Source organism: Muntiacus reevesi, chromosome 16 (genome assembly GCF_963930625.1).
Source record: "Muntiacus reevesi chromosome 16, mMunRee1.1, whole genome shotgun sequence".
NCBI classification, from domain to species: Eukaryota; Metazoa; Chordata; class Mammalia; order Artiodactyla; family Cervidae; genus Muntiacus; species Muntiacus reevesi.
In genome coordinates, this window is record NC_089264.1 from 15,287,884 (window position 1) to 15,307,917 (window position 20,034).

Below are 20,034 nucleotides of genomic sequence, written 5' to 3' on the forward strand. Positions count from 1 at the left end.
AGTGACATACAATATCGGCGTCCTTTGAAACATGACGTTACAGGAAGTTCCGCTCTGCGGCGTTGCCCTTGGCGACGACTGGCGTCAGGGCCCGCCCCTCTGCCCGTAGCCCGGCCAGTTCCGGTTGGGAGCTGAGTGGAGGTCCGTGCTCTATTGTTACACTGCCCTGCGGTCCTCTTCGTCGGCAGTTGGTTGCGGCTCCTCCAATTGTCTGTTGAGGAGATTTGAGCCGCGTTCTGCCGGAAGGTGGATCTGTTCGCATCGGAACCCAATGAAAGGGCTTGTCTGAGTTCTTCCGAGTCGTTTGTTTCTTCCGGATCCTTTGAAGTACGCACGATTGTGGGTAGTACTGTGCCCATCGTTTTATCCTATGGTTTCACTAAGGGCAGTTAATTCGCTCAGTCGTGTCCGACTCTGCGACTCCATGGACTGTGCAGCACGCCAGGCCTCCCTCTCCATCACCAACTCCTGTAGTTTACTCAAACCCATGTCCATTGAATGGGTGATGCCATCCAACCATCTCATCCTCTGTCGTCCCCTTCTCCTCCAGCCTTCAATCTTTACCAGCATCAGGGTCTTTTCAAATGAGTCAATTCTTCACATCAGGTGGCCAAAGTATTGGAGTCTCAGCTTCAGCATCAATCCTTCCAATGAATATTCTGTACTGACCTCTTTTAGGATGTACTGGTTGGATCTCCTTGCAGTCCAAAGGAGTCTCAAGAGTCTTCTCCAACACCACAGTTCAAAAGCATCAATTCTTCGGCGCTCAGCTTTCTTCACAGTCCAACTCTCACATCCACACATGACCACTGGGAAAACCATAGCTTTGACTAGACGGACCTTTGTTGGCAATGTCTCTGCTTTTTAATATGCTGTGTAGGTTGGTCATAACTTTTCTTCCAAGGTGTAAGCGTCTTTTAATTTCTTGGCTGCAATCACCATCTGCAGTGATTTGGGAGCCCCCCCAAAATAAAGTCTTGTCACTGTTTCCATTGTTTCCCCATCTATTTGCCATGAAGTTTTGGGACCAGATGCCATGATCTTAGTTTTCTGAATGTTGAGTTTTAAGCCAACTTTTTCACTCTCCTCTTTCACTTTCATCAATAGTCTCTTTAGTTCTTCTTTGCTTTCTGCCATAAGTGTGGTGTCATCTGCATATCTGAAATTATTGATATTCTCCCGGCAATCTTGATTCCATCTTGTGCTTCATCCAGCCCAGCATTTCTCATGATGTACTCTGCATAAAAGATAAATAAGCAGGGTGACAATATACAGCCTTGACCTCCTCCTTTCCCAATTTAGAACCAGTCTTGTTCCATGTCCAGTTCTGTTGCTTCCTGACTTGCATACAGATTTCTCAGGAGGCAGGTAAGGTGGTCTGGTATTTCCATCTTTTTCAGAATTTTCCACAGTTTATTGTGATCTACACAGTCAAAGACTTTGGTATAGTCAATAAAGCAGAAATAGATGTTTTTCTGGAACTCTCTTGCTTTTTCAATGACACAACGGATGTTGGCAATTTGGTTTCACTAAAGCAAGGGGGAAAAGTATGTGTGTACGTGCTAGTAAAGAAACTTGTCTGAAGGAAAGCCAGACAATATTTTTATCTTTTGTGCCAAGTAGTTTGTTCCTCTGCAAGTACATTTTGAGCACCAACAGGACAGTCTCTACTACAAGCCTTTCTCCGCTCCTGTTTTTAAGTCCTGGATATCTAACTTCAGCTTCCGCTAAAAGTTATCTCCCAAACAAGGCTAGCGACCCTCCATTTGCTAAATTGGAATTATCTTTTTTCACTTGGATAATCTGAGGCCTTACCTTGATGCTTAGCACAGTCACCTGCCTTTTTGAAAGAAGGTAGGGATTGGTATCTTTTTTAGGGGGTTATTTACATATTGGAAGAACTTTGTAGACTTTAACTATGGGTATATTAGGAATCACAATATGTCACCTACACTAAAGTACAAGCTTCTTGAGAAAGCACCTAGCAATCCTATAAATAAGAAATTTTTTCTAAATAAATTTTTATTCAGATTTTCTAAATGCACTTTAAATTCTATACATCATACAGAGGCAGAATAATTCATAACAGCCCTGCTCTATTTTGCTCTGTGTACATTCAGTGTTTTATCTCCAGTTCAGTTCAGTCGCTTAGTCGTGTCTGACTCTTTGCAACCCCATGGACTGCAGCATGCCTGGCTGCCCTGTCCATCACCAACTCCTAGAACTTGCTCAAATTCATAAGATGCCATTCAACCATCTCATCCATCTCATCCTCTGTCATCCCCTTCTCCTCCTGCCTTCAATCTTTCCCATCATCAGGGTCTTTTTCAAGGAGTCAGTTCTTCAAATCAAGTGGCCAAAGTGTTGGGGTTTCAGCTTCAGCATCAGTCCTTCCAACGAATATTCAGGACAGATTTCCTTTAGGATTGACTGGTTGGATCTCCTTGCAGTCCAAGGGACTCTCAAGAGTCTTGGTGTCTGTTATCTCCAACTCAATGTGTTGAAACCATTGAACTTCCATGGAACCTTCAAGATTACATGATACCCCTTTATTTTACATGCAAGAAACTGTTAGAAGGGAAGAAACTTCCCCAACTAGTTAGAGAGACAAAGTAAAACCATGGATTCTCACACCCCATCAATCCTTTGCTGTATCATCACCCCCAGGCTCCCTCCTTCCTCTTTTCAAGTTATTCTTCATTCCAATTCCCTGTTTATCTTCATGGTAGCATCATACTCTTGGTTTCTGAATCTTTGGACTCCAACATCTGAGCACTCTCCTACCATCATCCCCACCCAACCTTGGTTGCAGTCTCTTTATTCAAAGCTGTCTATTTCTATTCATTTCATCTAAAGTAGATTCATACTGTCAATACAGGCCTCCTGTTACCACAATCTCCTCTGTTATTCCTATCCTAAATCACCCAATATAATCTACAACAACTCAAAAGTTGAGAAATAATTGCAGTGAACTACAGCACCCTCACATTCTTAGCATCTTTGCTGTGTTGAAATAAATGCCTCCACCCTTTTCTTCCTTCCATCTGTAATGCATGTGATGACATACTGAACTTAATAAAAGTTTCCTCATACCATAGCCATCTTCATGACCCTAAACAGTTTGCTGTTTCTTTAGTAACAAGTCTAAAGTAAAATTTCCACATGACTACGCCTTCTGGATAATTAATTTTATTTCCCTCCAGCGCGCTACACTGTTTTTCAGCCCCATCAGACCAGCATCATTGCCTTGCTTCTCTTTCTCTGCCAGTGGCAATCACCTCCTTCTTGGAAGAGCTCCATTTCCCATCCGTTAGATCAGCCTTTTTCTATCCTTTTATCCTGAAAGAACCATTGAATTAATTTTTATGTCTCAGAAAACCCTGCATAAAAATTTTATATACCCAGGTGACACAGTGATGAAGAATCTGCCTGCCAATGCAGGAGATGCAAGAGGTGTGGCTTCAGCCCTCGGTTGAGAAGATCCCCTAGAGAAGGAAATGGCAACGCACTCCAGTATTCTTGTCTGGTTGGGAAATCCCATGGACAGAGGAGCCTGGCAGGCCATGCTCCACGAGGTCTCAAAGAGTCGGACACAACTAAGCAACTGAGCACACAGCACAAGCCTCCATCCCAGTACATTAACATGATCAGAAGCTTATAGACATGTAGACATAAGAATCCAATAATAATTACTAATGCTCTTTTTTTCCAACTATGGTAAAATATGCATAACATAAACTGTACCACATTAATCATTTTGAAGTGCATAGTTAACATGGTTCACATTGTGCAACTCAGTGTTTATTAAAGAATGGTGTTTTTCTATGAGTCTGTTTATTTTTGTGCAAGACTACAACTTATTGGCCTACTCTGTGTAGTTTCCTCCTCCTCACAAAGGATTTCAATTCTTTTTTTATAAATTTTTATCAAATTAGAGTTACTGTATAATATTATGTTATCATTGTACAAGTTATTCATAGTTTTTAAGTTTAATACTTGATTTATAGTAATTTAAAAATAGAACATCAATTCTCATGCAAATTGAGTAGGAGAGAAAACTTCAATTATTTAATTTAGTAGAGTGCAAATTGGTTTTAATAAATATTAATCATTTTATAGGCCTACATGTACATAAAAGTTATTTAATGCATAAATTGTTTCATCTTTGGCATGTGAGAGCACTTTCAAGTTTGGTCCTAAGTCTTAATACCACTCACTAGCTTCTGATGGCTTCCTCACTCTCTGACACTGGATGGCTCTGTCTGGCATACACTTTTCCTGCCTCAGCACTTTCTTTAAGAAGCCCAAAGAACACAATCTGGCACTAAGGGGTGGTCATTGCTTCTGAATTATCATGACTTCTGTGTCTTATCATTGGACAGAGACAGGAGGTACATATTTTTTTAAAGGAAAAAAAAAATTGCTGAACTGCTATGTCCAATTTAAATGTGAAATTCTCCTACCCTGAAATTAAGACAATTTAACATAAATATTTTATTTACTTGAGCCTATATACATATTTGGGCTTCCTTGGTAGCTCCAACGGTAAAGCATCTGCCTACAATGCAGGAGACCTGTGTTCGATCCCTGGGTCGGGAAGATCTCCTGGAGAAGGAAATGGCAACCCACTCCAGTACTCTTGCCTGGAAAATCCCATGAACTGAGGATCCTGGTAGGCTACAGTCCATGGGGTCGCAAAGAGTCAGACATGACTGAGCAACTTCACTTTTACTTATATACATATTTATGTGTGTGTGCAGAAAAAGCTGTAAGTGTTAATGTTATTATTAACAGGCTGCTGAATCCTATTTAAGATTTTGTATCAGTTTGTTGGTATTTTGTTTAGGATTTTTGCAGCTATAGTGGTAAATGAGATTGGTCTTTCTTTTTCTTTTGCTGTATATACTGGCTGTGTTGATTCTGACTAGAGAAGGACTGTGTGGATGATTGTGTAGGAGAAGCTGGGGTGGGATGTGAGGTCTCGGCAGCTTGCCTATAGCTTACTTTTTTAAGTGCAGAGATTCCCTGAATGCCAGGAAGTTGTGTGTACCAGGAATGGTTCTCTGCTTCTTCCACCCCAGTGCTCACTCCAGGGACACTCAGTTAGAACTTGCGCCACAGAGAATCTTTGTAGGCTTTATCCTGGAGAAAATGCTGAGGTGAGTTTCTGAAGAATGGGGTACTGGCTCAACTGCTTCGCTCTTTATTTCACTGATCACCTATCACTTCTCTCAGATTCCACCGTCTTTACTTTGTGGTCTCCCTTATTCTGGATACAGTTGTCACCTACATTAGTTCAGTTCAGTTCAGTTGCTCAGTCGTCTCCAACTCTTTGCGACCCCATAAACTGCAGCACGCCAGGCCTCCCTGTCCATCACCAACTCCCAGAGCCTACCCAAAATCATGTCCATTGAGTCGGTGATGCCATCCAACCATCTCATCCTCTGTCGTCCCCTTCTCCTCCTGCCCTCAATCTTTCCCAGCATTAGGGCCTTTTCAAATGAGTCAGCTCTTCGCATCAGGTGGCCAAAGTATTGGAGTTTCAGCTTCAACATCAGTCCTTTTGATGAACACTCAGGACTGATTTCCTTTAGGATTGATTGGTTTGATTTCCTTGCAGTTCACGGGACTCTCAAGAATCTTCTTCAGCACCACAATTCAAAAGCAGCAATTCTTTGGGGCTCAGCCTTCTTTAAGGTCCAACTCTCACAATCATACATGACTACTGGAAAAACCATAGGTTTGACTATATGGGCCTTTGTCAGCAAAATGATGTCTCTGCCTTTTTAATATGTTGTCTAAGTTTGTCATAGCTTTTCTTCCAAGAAGCATGCATTTTTAAATTTTATGGCTGTGGTCACCATCTGCAGTGATTTTGGAGAGCAAGGAAATAAAACCTGCCACTGTTTCCATTTTCCCCCCATCTATTTGCCATGAAGTGATGGGATCGAATACCATGATCATTGGAAGGACTGATGCTGAAGCTGAGGCTCCAATAATTTGGCCACCTGAATCAAAAACCGAACTCATTGGAAAAGATCCTGGGGCTGGGAAAGATTGAAGGCAGGAGGAAAAGAGGGGCAACAGAGGATAAAATGGCTGGTTGGCATCACTGACTCAATGGACATGAGTTTGAGCAAACTCCAGGTGATATTGAAGGACAGGGAATCCTGGCATGCTGCAGTTCATGCAGTTGCAAAGAATATGACCCAACATAGTGACTGAACAACAACACTAATAGATATCCTAATGTTGAACACCCCCGTATTTCTAAAATGGTCCACACTTGGTCATGATATGTTATTCTTTTACTATATTGTGATTTATGGTATATGGTTTGCTAAAATTTTATTTAGGATCATTCAGTTCAGTTCAGTTCAGTTCAGTCTTTCAGTCATGTCTGACTCTTTGCGACCCCATGAACCGCAGCACCCCAGGCCTACCTGTGCATCACCAACTCCTGGAGTCTACCCAAATTCATGTTCATTGAGTCGGTGATGCCATCCAACCATCTCATCCTCTGTCGTCCCCTTCTCCTCCTGCCCTCAATCTTTCCCAGCATCAGGGTCTTTTCAAATGAGTCAGCTCTTCGCATCAGGTGGCTAAAGTATTGGAGTTTCAGCTTCAGCATCAGTCCTTCCAATGAACACCCAGGACTGATCTCCTTTAGGATGAACTGCTTGGACCTCCTTGCAGTCCAAGGGACTCTCAAGAGTCTTCTCCAACGCCACAGTTCAAAAGCATCAATTCTTCAGCGCTCAGCTTTGTTGATAGTCCAAGTCTCACATCCATACATGACCACTGGAAAAACCACAGCCTTGACTAGATGGACCTTTGTTGACAAAGTAATGTCTCTGCTTTTTTAATATGCTGTCTAGGTTGGTCATAACCTTCCTTCCAAGGAGTAAGCACCTTTTAATTTCATGGCTGCAATCACCATCTGCAGTGATTTTAGAGCCCAGAAAAATAAAGTCAGCCACTGTTTCCACTGTATCCCCATCTATCTGCCGTGAAGTAATGGAACCAGATGCCATGATCTTAGTTTTCTGAATGTTGAGCTTTAAGCCAACTCTCCTCTTTCATGTTCATCAAGAGACTCTTTAGTTCTTATTCACTTTCTGCCATAAGGGTGGTGTCATCTGCATATCTGAGATTATTGATATTTCTCCCGGCAATCTTGATTCCAGCTTGTGCTTCCTCCAGCCCAGTGTTTCTCATGATATACTCTTCATATAAGTTAAATAAGCAGGGTGACAATATACAGCCTTGACGTACTCCTTTTCCTATTTGGAACCAGTCTGTTGTTCCATGTCCAGTTCTAACTGTTGCTTCCTGACCTGCATACAGGTTTCTTAAGAGGCAGGCCAGGTGGTCTGGTATTTCCATCTCTTTGCGTGTATATTAATAATTAAGATTAGCTTATAGAGTTCTTTCAAAGGCTTATCTTACCCAGTTTTGGATAAGTATGTCAGAGTATTGCTAATAAGTCAGAGAGCTTTTTATATTTTTTCATGTTCTGAAAAATTTTAAATAACAAAAGAATGATCTTTCTTTTTAAAATTTATTTATTTTAATTAGAGGCTAATTACAATATTGTAGTGGTTTTGCCATACATTGACAGAATGATCTTTCTTTAAAAAGTTGGCAAGACTTAGTATCTTTGGGAGCTTAAAATCTTTAATTTTTCCATTTCATCTTAGCTATTAATTTATTTGAATTTTCTATCTCATCCCAAGTCGATTCTGATAATTTTATTTTCCTTGAAATTTTTTTCGGATCTTCAGATTATTTAATAAATTGCACATGACTTTATCACTTAAATTTCTAACTGACAAGCCACCAAGCCAACACTGGCTAACTTTAGTAAAAGAAAATTCAGTAGAAAATAATAGGATGTTCCCAAGTACTGACAGGTGGCTAAGAAACTAGGCTTAAGAACTAAGGCTACTTAACAAGGCCTAAAGGAATCCAAGGAAGCTTATCTGTAGCTGAAACAGTCTGACCAGCATGCTGCTTCTCCTGCTGCAATAAATAATTCACAACTGTTTCTTTTGTTCTCTTATCACTTATCTCAAGACCCAAACACCAGAGACAGAGACTCTTTGATCAGTCCCTGGGCTATAAAAAGGAATGGAAGGAGGCTGGATATGGATTTCTCAACTTCCATTTGGAAAGCAGGTGCCTGGAATTACTCTCCTACCAAAAACAACTCATAATAGAAGAAAGATAATTCCATACAGAAAATTGGGACCCTATTATGAAGGATAATGGACGTTGGCAGCCCCCTAGAAATAACCACTTCAAAAGCTTTCCTCTAAGATTGTTTTACTCTCTCTTTTTAAAAATTATTTCTCTGAATGACTCATGTTAGTTATCAAGTCTACTGGTTTTTTACTTTCTGGTTTATTTACTATTGCTTATGTCTTTATTAGTTCCTTTCTACCATTTTGATTCTTTTTCATTATGTTTTAAATAGTATCTTGAGTTATATGCTAAGTTCACTTTTCAGTGCTTTTTTGTTATAAAATGTTTAATATAATTTGGATATATAAATGTCTTTTTGTTTTCTTCTATTCCTTCTAAGTTTAGAAATTGCACCCCTGCTAAGGTTTAATATTTGTTTCAATCAAATTTCTTTTAGAGATAAGAACCTTGATTCTAGTTTCAGCAATATTATAAAGTATATCAATAAGAATGTTTTCAGGACCAATAATAAAATAATATTTAAAAAAAAATAAAATAAAATAAATAAAATAAAAAAAAAGAATGTTTTCAGGAAAACTGAAACCACTGTAAGTATTTTAAGCAGAAAAGAATTTCAGAAACAGTTTGCATTCACATGGGATGAACAACAATATACAATTATAATTTTCTCATAAGTCTTCTCTGCCAACTTCTGCCATAAAAAAGTCTGAAGAGATCTGGTTATCACTGAGATTTCCTATAGAACATTAAATTGTTTTATTACACTGATGGCATTACCTTAATCAGAGCAGATAAGCAAGAGATGGCCAGCATGTGGAATGCCTTGATGAGACATACATGCTCCAGAGAGCAGGCAACAAGTGGCACATGAGTAAAATTGTAAGAAAACAGCTCAGATTTTTTCCAAGACATCTTATCTAATGTAAAGGACAAATTATTTTGTCTTGTACTTCATTTCACAAACAAGGAAGCATAAAATTTAGTCAGTCTTTTTGGAGATATTCCTTTTGGGGAATATTTGAGTTGGGGGGCAAATATTTCACACTGAAGAATAATGCTTTGGCTCCCAGAGCAGGAAAGAGTTCTTCAGTAATCCAGAAGACCCTGTGGCGTTGGAGGTGTCACCAGTGGGAAAAAATCATTGCAGAGTGTTTGAGGAAGTCTCAGCGGAAGAACAGCACCCTGAGATTCTGGAGCAAGGCCATGCCATCTGCAGCAGAGGATTATATTCTTTTCAAGAAACAACCCACGCACTACTGAACACTGATAAATGGAGTGACTGATGTGTCACTGTGGGAGAAATGTGCACTGTGGGCTGGGTCCTAGCAGACCCATGAAGTACAAGGTTGAACAGGCCTAGCAAAAACATAAGGTGAACCTGTCACTTCTAGAACAGAGGGCTCAGAGGAGCAAAGGGCACCAGCAAAGTACTTGAGCAGGTACCCCAGGCTTCTCTCTTTTCCCCCAAATCCAAGCTGCTGCACCTGTGTCCTTCAGCTCACCCCTGTGGCTCTATGGGAACCCTGGTATGAGCAGCTGAAGGAGGAGAGAAATGTTTGAGTTTGCTTCACAGATGCGTGGCTCTGTATGTAGGTACACCCCGAAAATGGCAGCTGAATGACAGCGTGCTTGGTAATGGTTGTGAAAGACAGCTGTGGAAGAAAGTCCTCCCAGTGGGCAGAGCTTCAGGTTGTACACATGGCTATCCACTCTGTGTGGGGAAAAAAGAGGCCTAAGGTTAGACTATATATGGAATCGCAGGCAGTAGTAATTGCCTGATGGTCTTCTTTCCTAAAATGAAAGATATTCAAAGATTAAGAACAAGAAGGTCTGAGTAGAAACTTGTGGACATACCTATAGGAGTGGGAATGAAGTATAAAAATCTTTGTAATGTACGTTAACACCACCAGAGAACATCCACTAGAGAAAAGTAATAGTCAACAAAATGACTCAGCTAATTGATATCAGCCAGTCTCAGTCATCAACCATCTCAGTACTAACACAACGGGAACAAGGATAAAATGGCTACGGTGACAGAGATGGCCAATAATAGCACAGACCCTGAAGGTTTCTTTGGCTACTGCCATCAACAAATGTCCAATTTGATATCAACAGGGACCAATGCCGAGCCCCCAAGATGGCACAGCTCATCAAGGATACCAGCTAGCCACTTGGTGGTAAATTGAGCATTCACTTGTTTCAGTCTTTAAAAGGCCAGAGGTACATCCTCACAGGAATAGACATAAATAAACAGACATAAAGACAGGTACCTTTCCTACCTGCAGGGCCATAGGGTCATGAGTCAAAGGATTACAGAGTATTTCATCCTCCAACAAGGGATCCCATGTAACATCCTGCTAGATAAGGGAACCCATTTCTAGCAAAGGAGATGTGAGCGTGGAACTCTGGCCGTGCAGTTCACTGGTCATACCATATAACCGCACCACTGTGAGGCTGACAGCCTTATGGAGCATCGGAGTAGCCTGCTGAAGGCCGAACTGAGGTGCTACTTAAGACAAAACTTGGAGGACTGGGTGCTGATCTCCAAGAAGCAGTATATGCATTGAACCAAAGGACCGTCATGCGGCACTGTGTCTGCGACAGAGAGAAGACACAGGTCTGCGACTCAAGAAGCAGAGGCAGGAATGACCACACTTGCCGTCACTTCTGATGACCATCTGGAGGCTCTGTGCTTCCTGTCCCCACACTTTGCACTCTGAGGTCTGTTTCTCAAAGGAAACACACTCTTCCCCTGGGGCACAAACAGGAATCCCAGTGAACTATATGCTATGCCTTCTGCCTGGTGCACATTGAGCTGCCTGGGGAGAGGAGGACTCACTGTCTAGACAGAAGTAACCTGTCAAGAGAACTTCAGGGGAAGGAAGCCTGCTGTTACACAGCGAGGATGGGGAGGAATGTGTGGGGAACTGTGAGAGCTACTCAGGTGTCTCCTGTGTCAGTAAAGGGGAACAGCAGCCGTGGTCTGAGAAGGGAATGGTATTCAGGGGCTCAGCCACTCCTGGAAGAGGCTGAGGGTCATGCCACCAGGTAAGCCACTGAGGCCAGCAGCAGGGGAGACTCAGGGTGAAGGAGTCTAGAATGGACAGGAAGGAGGCAGAGGCTGAGGAGTAACTGCAGCCCCAAGGTCAACTGCAAGGGCAGGGGCTACAGTTCCTTCCCCCACCCACACCCCCTGCAACTTCCCTCCCCTAAATTATCTCTCAGGAAGAGGCCCATTGCAAGTGTGAAGGAGCCACCCTTGAAACATCCATGGAAAGTAGACCTCAAAGGTGCAAATGGTAGACTCTGAAAGGCCAGGAGATGAATTTCCCAGATCCCCCTTTCAAGGAAGTTCTGACCGCCTGGCTGTGAAGAGAGTGGTCAGCAGACACTTCTCTCTGACAGCAACTGAAGACCTGCCTCACCCATGCATTTCCTGGGCAACTGTCACCAGGTCACCGAACAAGGCGGGCAGGACCCAGCCATTTCTGCATGACCCAGGGCCCCTGTGACCCGCCATTATCACTCCAGAGCCCCCCACCCCCCGACCCCGAGCTGGCCGAGGCTGTGTCAGACCCACATTGCAGTCCGCTTTCTCTTTCTGTTCATTCCTACTTCTCCTCCCTTCCTTTCCCCGGAGCTGATTCCTGGTAAGTATCTCCCACCCCAAACTGTCTCACATCTGCTTCCAGAGAATCGAACTGTGACAGCATTTCTGCTGAGAGAAAAAGGATTTATCACAGGACAACCCATGATTGATAAAGGAACCATTTTGGTGAGGACTTTTAGTGTTCAGCATAGCATTCAATACAATGGACTTTTTACTCCTTACCATTCCCTAGTCTTCATCCTTAAAGAAAAATATGATTCTGTTTTACCAAAGCATAAGGAATTTCTTTCAGTGGTTTCTGTCTACTCTAGCAAACAGAACAAGGCATTGTTCAGAATCGAGGTGGGGCATCAGTTTTCTCTGCGGGAAACACAGTCCCTCAGCTATTTGCTGAAGTCTTTTTTGGTTTCATTTACGGTAAAACTCTGGATTTTTGCCAAGTTCTCCACAAGTTCAAAAGTACAAAGCTCTTTAGGAGGACTGCTTTTTTAAATATTTTTTCAGAGGTTAAAAATTAAATTTCAAAAGAATACCTGGGGTGCAGAAGAGTCCACAGTAGAGATACAGATCCTGATTGTCTCCAACATGAAGCTTGGTCATGTCATTCTCTTACTTTTGTGCTTCTACTTAAGCTTTTGTGAGGTAAGCAATTCAATATTTATGCAAACTTTTAAGTAGATATTTCAAATAGTGTAAAAATACAGAAAAAATCTCAAGGATATTATTTTGACTTAAAGATTACATAGTTTACTTGCCAACGATGACATTATTTAGTCAGTAACCAAGATTTTATGTTATATCTTGATGAAAGAGCTTGAAGAAATTGCTTTTTTCATATGCTATTATCTGTGCATAGAGATTGGATTGAATGAGAATTTTACTAATAGATCTATGATTTATAGTAATTATTAAATCAGTAAACATTTATCAAGCCCTGTCTATGTGCAAGGTATAGTGATGGGCAAGACTGATCCTTCCTTCAGTAGCCTTTTGTACAGTTGTAGAAAGATGATTCAAATATACCAATGAAGAAACAAAACACATAATTTGAAAAATATTTGAAAACATGAGAAGGAACTGTTACGAGACATATATTTTTAATTGCCCAAAAATGGCACAAGTATCATCTGCCAAGGGACTTTAATGAGAGGAAAAATCCCTTCCTGCTTGCAGATCAAGAAGGGTTTATGGGACAAGTGGGATTTGAGCTAGACCTATAATTCTGGATTAGATCTGATCAGTGGAGAGAAAGAGGAAGTGATTTTTCAGCCTGAAAAACAGCAAGTGGTATGGCCAGAAAAACACTGGGCTCCTCTCCATGAATAAACCCACTTAATCAGAGTAGAGACTTTGCAGGCAACTCAAGGAGTTAAAGCCAAAACAGCAGACTGTAGCCAGTCTGGAAGGTAGGCTGTTAAGGTTAGGAATGTTTAAGACATTTTAGAGCCTTACTGATGATTGCCTACTTTTGTGATCAAAGAGTTTTGAAACAATTCCAAATATTGTTTTGTGTTAAAGTCTGTTTATAGCAGCAAATGTTTAAAGAAAACTACCTAAGATATCAGAATTAAATACTTAAGTTTCTTATAAGTTCTAAATTATATATGCAATGTTTATAGTATAAACCAAATGGAAATAAAGTAAGTGCTTATTGACTAAAATAGATTAAACTCTTGCACATCCAGAAATAACTATCACATTAAAATGGTGCTTTTATATTTATTGAAATAAAAATAATACCTCACTAAAATCTTGTTTTTGTTAAGAAGAAAAATACACACACATAAATACACAAATATATTAATAAATGCTTATATAAATGGCAGTTTAAAGGTTCATGAGGGGTGTGTATTAAACAGATAACAGTTGGTATCTCTGAGTAATGGGATTACTCATGATTTTTATGTTTTATATATTTATGAATTTTCAGAGTTCAAAAATTTTGTCTTATTTATTCTTCATTTTTCTTTTTTAAATACCAGATAAATGTGTGCTACATTATAACAAGAAAAATTTGTTTTCTGAAAAAAGGATATTTCAGCCACATTTTGGGTTCCTGGAACAAAAACAGAGTAAAAAAGAAAAAAAGTGAAAATAGTTTTCACTTACACAAAGGAAAAGAGCCTCTTTCTTTTACTGAACAAACATCCAATCATAAAATTGTCTTCATTCCTTTAAGAAACAGCATTTTGAAAAGAGTTGATATCATATTTGTGAAACCACAACTTCATAAAATGCTATTATTATTTCTTTATAAAAGAAAGTGGAATGATTTTTTATGCCACCTGCTGAGAAATAATCATTTTTAAATGGAGCTTATCATAGAGATAGGGTCTTCCCCGGTGGCTCAGCAGTAAAGACTCCACCTGCCAATGCAGGAGACCTGGGTTCTTCCCTGGGTTGGGAAGATCCCCTGGAAAAGGAAGTGGCAGCCCACTCCAGTGTTCTTGCCTGGGAAATCCCATGGACAGAGGAGCCTGGTGGGCTACAGTCCATGGGGTCACAAAGAATCAGACCTGATTTAGCGGCTGAAGAGCAACAACCATCAGTTCAGTTCAGTCGCTCAGTCGTGTCCGACTCTTTGCGACCCCATGAATCATAGCACGCCAGGCCTCCATGTCCATCACAAACTCCCGGAGTTTACTCAAACTCATGCCCATCGAGTTGGTGATGCCATCCAACCACCTCATCCTCTGTCGTCCCCTTCTCCTCCTGCCCCCAGTCCCTCCCAGCATCAGGGTCTTTTCCAACGAGTCAACTCTTCACATGAGGTGGCCAAGGTATTGGAGTTTCAGCTTCAGCATCAGTCCTTCCAATGAACACCCAGGACTGATCTCCTTCAGGATGGACTGGTTGGATCTCCACGCAGTCCAAGGGACTCTCAAGAGTCTTCTCCAACACCATAGTTCAAAAGCATCAATTTTTCGGCACTCAGCTTTCTTCACAGTCCAACTCTCACATCCATACATGACCACTGGAAAAACCATAGCCTTGACCAGATGGACCTTTGCTGACAAAGTAATGTCTCTGCTTTTTAATATGCTTATCTAGATTGGTCATAACTTTCTTTCAAACAGTAAGCGTCTTTTAATTTCATGGCTGCAACAACCATAGAGACAACATAAATATGTTCTAAGCTTTAAAATGTATCTCTACATTTTCAACATGACATAAAATATGTACAGCTGGGGTAAACTTTTGTATTTTAAAAGCTGGGAGCAGATTTCCTTCTCGGGGATAAAAAGCCCCACTCCTTTTTTATATCAAAACATTTTGATGGACTGATTTGAAATGATGGGGTGGGCTGGCAGTGAAGTTGTTCTAACAGTGAAATGAGAATCCTGGTTTTACTGAACCTACCCAGACAAAGAGGTAAGGGGACTTAGGAAAGGGTGGGAAAGAAACTCAGAGCTCGGAGGGAATGGCTACTGTGTCAATAACAAAGGGATACTAAGGAACAGGGATCTCGGTCCTTGGAACTCTCCAGGCAAGAATTTTGGAGTATGTAGCCATCCCCTTCTCTACAGGATCTTCCCAACCCAAGGACTGAACCATCTCCTGCACTGCAGGCAGCTTCTTTACCATCAGAGCCACCAGGGAAGCCCCAGTAATGAATAGGGAAGCCAAATATTTTAGTCAATATGGTAAAATACTGTGATATGCTTGACTGTGACATAATCCCCGACCAAAACCTTTAATTTTTTTTTTTTACCCTAAAAGCATATTATAAACTTTGGTTTATATGGGTAGTATTTTGGAAGGAAAGAACTGGGGTGATGGTCAACAGAATGATGAGATCTGGAAATAGAATATGCACAAGAGGCAATACACAGTGCAGAGAGTGATGTCATCTAGCAAGACAAAGTAGGCAAATCCAAACACTTGTCCCTCCACCAAATAAAAGTAGAAAAGTTAAGCAAACTTTCAAAACCAACTTTGTCAGAACTCCAGTTATCAAAGTCCTACAGTACCAAAGTGAATGCCGAATGAAGTAAAAAGGCAACTTAAAAATGGTTGGAAAACTGCAGTATTTCTACTTGCCCTTACCCCACCCAGATATCAACTCAGTGGCAGTCTTGAAGATAGCAATCCAGATTCCCAGTGTGGAACTCTAGTCGCCAGTTCTAAATGGAGCAGAGCAGACTTTATTTAAAAAGAAATTGTGTTTGTCTGTTCTAACCTATCCAGGGGCTACTTGAAAGACTGAAACAATAAATTTGTCTTTGTTTCATCTAACTTGGAACTCAGAGTGGAAAGGCAGCAGGCATTCCTCAAAAACATAAAGGCAAGCAAATGAACAATTACCTCCACCTGAGACAAAAGGTAACAGTTGAGGCCTACAATAGAGTGCTGAAGCTTGGAAGGAAAAGTTTTCATTGGAAATTAGGGCATTCAAAAGCCCCTGAGTATCCTGGGGAATTTAGAAAGCAACACACATGCCCAGGGCAAGATGAAGCCCAGAAAACACCTAAGAAGACCCTAAGCCTACACCTCCAAGCTCAGTGCAAGCATGAAGTAAAAGCTAAGACAGGATTGTAAACACTCTGGTGAAGTACTGAGCACTGATGTGCCACAGTGCAGAGCCAGTTTGCAAACTCGGAAGAGGTTTCTTTTATTGTTCTCAATTTCAAGGATTCCTTATTCTTTTCTTTCCTTCTTTCCTTCTGTCTTTTATTTCCTTCTTCCTTCCTTTCTCTTTTTTCCCCTCCCTGTCCCTTTCTCTTTCTCTCTCTCTGGTTCCTTGTGTGGAAGGAAATCTTTGTCTAAATCTTAGATAAATGCAAAGTAAAGGAACTGTTAGGTAGTTAGAATAGGGAAAAGGAGTCCAAAATGGCGGTGGCTAAAAGACCTGGAAGGGAAAAGCCCGCGAAAATAGAACAAAGGAAGGTTGGAGGACTGGAGTGAGGACTTCAGGTAGAACAGTGCTCCTGCCTAAGCCCAATTTGCATAGGGCAGGCCCAGGGGGGACAAAAAAACATATAAAAAGAAGAGCCAAAGCCCTCTTCTCTCTCTCTCTCTCTCTCTCTCTCTCCCTCTCTCTCCCTCTCTCTCCCTCTCTCTCCCTCTCTCTCTCCTGCACGACGGGGCACTCTTCTCTTCCCGTCTTTGGATCCAAGTGCCCTCACAACTCGAAGATGGATTTTCCTGCTATCATCTAAATAAAATAGAGCTGTAACACTGATTTATTTAAGAGCTATAACACTGGTCTGTCCAAGACCCAAGAGCTGTGACCCGCCGGGGGGCTTCAATGTCTGTCACTCCAAATTTTTGTTGTGACAAGAAAAAGAACCGAGGATCATACACTTGCTTGACAGAACCAAGACTTCAGAAACCACACATGACAAAAAAACCTTTATAGAAACAATTTGGAAAAACTAGTAAACAGCTATAGTCTACAGGAGTCAAGGAAAGCAAACCCTGAGGAGAAGAAAGAATTTGATTTCAAGAATTACAACATTATAATATTCAAAATATCCAATCTTCAACAAAGAATATGAAGCATGCAATGAAACAAGAAAATATGGCTCATTCACAGGAGAAATTATTTCTAAGGAAGGACAGACTTTGAAACCACCAGACGAAGACTTTAAGTCAAACATCTTAAATATATTCAAATAGCCAAAAAAAAAAAAAACCAAGGAGGATGTAGGAACAAATAGAGAATATCCATGAAAAGATAGAAATTATAAAAGGAATTAGACTGAAAAGTAAAACAAAGAATTCACTAGAGGGTTTTAATAGCAGATTTGAGCAGGCAGAGGAGTAAGTGAAGCTGAAGATTGGTCAATTAAATTATCTAATCTGAGGAGCAGAAAGAAAAAAGAATAAAAAGAGAAACCATCAGTATATACACAATTGGAATCTCAGAAGGAAAGAGAGAGTCAGAGAATATTTGAAGAAGTAATAACCAAAAACTTCTTAAATTTGATAACTGACAATGAATCTAGAATGTCCCTGGTGATCCAGCGGCTAAGCATCCGCCTGCCAATGCAGGGGACACAAGTTCCATCCCTGGCCTGGGAGGATTCCACACGCCGTGGGGCAACAAAGCCTGTGCACCACAACTGCTGGGCGCGTGCACTCTAGAGCCTGTGCTTCGCAACAAGCAAAGCCACTGCCGTGAGAAGCACCACACCTAGGGAGGAGGCTCCACTTGCAGCAACTAGAGAGGGCCTGTGTGCAGCAGTGAAGACCCAGTACAGCCTCAAGTTAGTTAATTAATTAAAAAAAAAAAAAAAAGGTGGCCAACCTCAGTCATTGGGGGGTAATGCAGATAAAACTATTCTCTGATGACATTTTTATATACCTAATTGACAAAGATAAAAATGTTTAATGTTTTCTGTTCTGTGGTCAAGAAAATGGAAAATAGGCCCTGTCATATACCCTGGATGAAGGGATGAAGGGATGACCCCTGGAGAAGGGATAGGCTATCCACTCCAATATTCTGGCCTGAAGAAGAACTAAAGAGCCTCTTGACAAAAGTGAAAGAGGAGAGTGAAAAAGTGGCTTAAAGCTCATGGCATCCGGTCCCATCACTTCATGGCAAATAGATGGGGAAACAATGAAAACAGTGACAGACTTCATTTTTGGGGGCTCCAAAATCACTGCAGATGGTGACAGCAGCCATGAAATTAAAAGACACTTGCTCCTTGGAAGAAAAGCTATGCCCAACCTAGACAGCACGTTAAGAAGCAAAGACATGACTTTGCCAACAAAGGTCCATCTAGTCAAAGCTATGGTTTTTCCAGTAGTCATGTATGGATGTGAGAGTTGGACCATAAAGAAAGCTGAGCGCCGAAGAATTGATGCTTTTGAACTGTGTGTTGGAGAAGACTCTTGAGAGTCCCTTGGACTGCAAGGAAATCAAACCAGTCAATCCTAAAAGGAATCAGTCCTGGATATTCATTGGAAGGACTGATGCTGAAGCTGAAACTGTTTCAACAAACCTGAAACTCAAATACTTTGGCCATTTGATGTGAAGAAATGACTCATTGGAAAAGACCCTCTTGCTGGTAAGATTGAAGGCAGGAGGAGAAGGGGACATCAGAGGATAAGATGGTTGGATGGCATCACCAACTTGATGATGGACATGAGTTTGAGCAAGCTCCGTGAGTTGGTGAGGACAGGAAAGCCTGACGTGCTGCAGTTCATGGGGTTGCAGAGTTAGACATGACTGAGCGACTGAACTGAAGTGATATATTGATGATAAGAGTTCAAATTTGAGCAATTTCTAGAGACAGAAGGGCTTCCCAGGTGGTTCAGTGGTAAAGAATTCACCTGCCAATGCAGGAGACCCAGGTTCATCCCTGGGTGGGGAAGATCTCCTGGAGTAGGAAATGACAACTCATTCCAGTATCCTTGCCTGGAAAACTTCATGAACAGAGGAGCTTGGCGGGCTACAGTCCATGGGGTCACAAGAGTTTGCAACTGAGCATGCACACTAGACAGAGAAATTAGCCAATGTCTTTCAAAACTAAAACTGCTCATTTCTTTGATTCAGTAATATTACTCCCAGGTAAGTACTGACAAATATACTTAGCATATGGGGGAGATGATGTATATTATATGAGGAGATTTATTACAAAACTGTTCATAGTAACAGAACATTGGAAACAATCTAAATGCTCTTTGAGGGCTCCTGGTTGTAAATTATACCGGTGTTGGGGGTGCAGAATTAGTAAAGTGTAGGTTCACATATGCAGTGATGATCTCTGGAAAGGTTCACTAGAGACTATTAAATGGTTGACTCTGAGGTAGTGCTTGAGTGTGTTGAATGGATAACAGAAGGAGAGAAATATAATTTTTACAGGCATGCTTTTGAACATGTTTGTAATATTTCTGTGTGTTTTCTATTTTTTAAAATACCAATTAAAAATGAAAAGTTTTTTCATCCATTTTACATTCATTATAAAAAAACAAGACCAAGAAACTATACCATTGTTTTGTTTTGTTTTACACTCTCTGAGACAAAAGTGATGGAAATGACCCTGAAATAAAATTGGAGGAAAAAATTGCTAGTGAAGCCCATGATGAGAAGGAATTGAGGCCACATAGGGCCTAAGACTCTTTCAACAGAAATGTTTCTGATGTGATTGTTAACTTTCAGGATATAAGCTGTTTATTCACTTCTGGAAGAAAGACAAAAGTCTATATTGCTTATTCTTTTTGAAAATTTTCCATCTTATTCCTCAGTGTTTTCCAGGGAAATCATGATTGTA

The 20,034-nt window shown here is 40.9% G+C and overlaps 1 protein-coding gene across 1 annotated transcript in view; it reads left to right on the plus strand.

Moving 5' to 3' along the window:
* The first annotated feature begins 12,333 nt into the window (after positions 1 to 12,333).
* CFI (complement factor I) overlaps positions 12,334 to 20,034 on the plus strand; it is a 46,810-nt gene continuing 39,109 nt past the window's right edge. Inside the window, exon 1 of the mRNA XM_065907290.1 lies at positions 12,334 to 12,457. Coding sequence (XP_065763362.1) covers positions 12,401 to 12,457 — 57 coding nt within the window. The 5' untranslated portion in view covers positions 12,334 to 12,400. The remainder of the gene's footprint in view (positions 12,458 to 20,034) is intronic.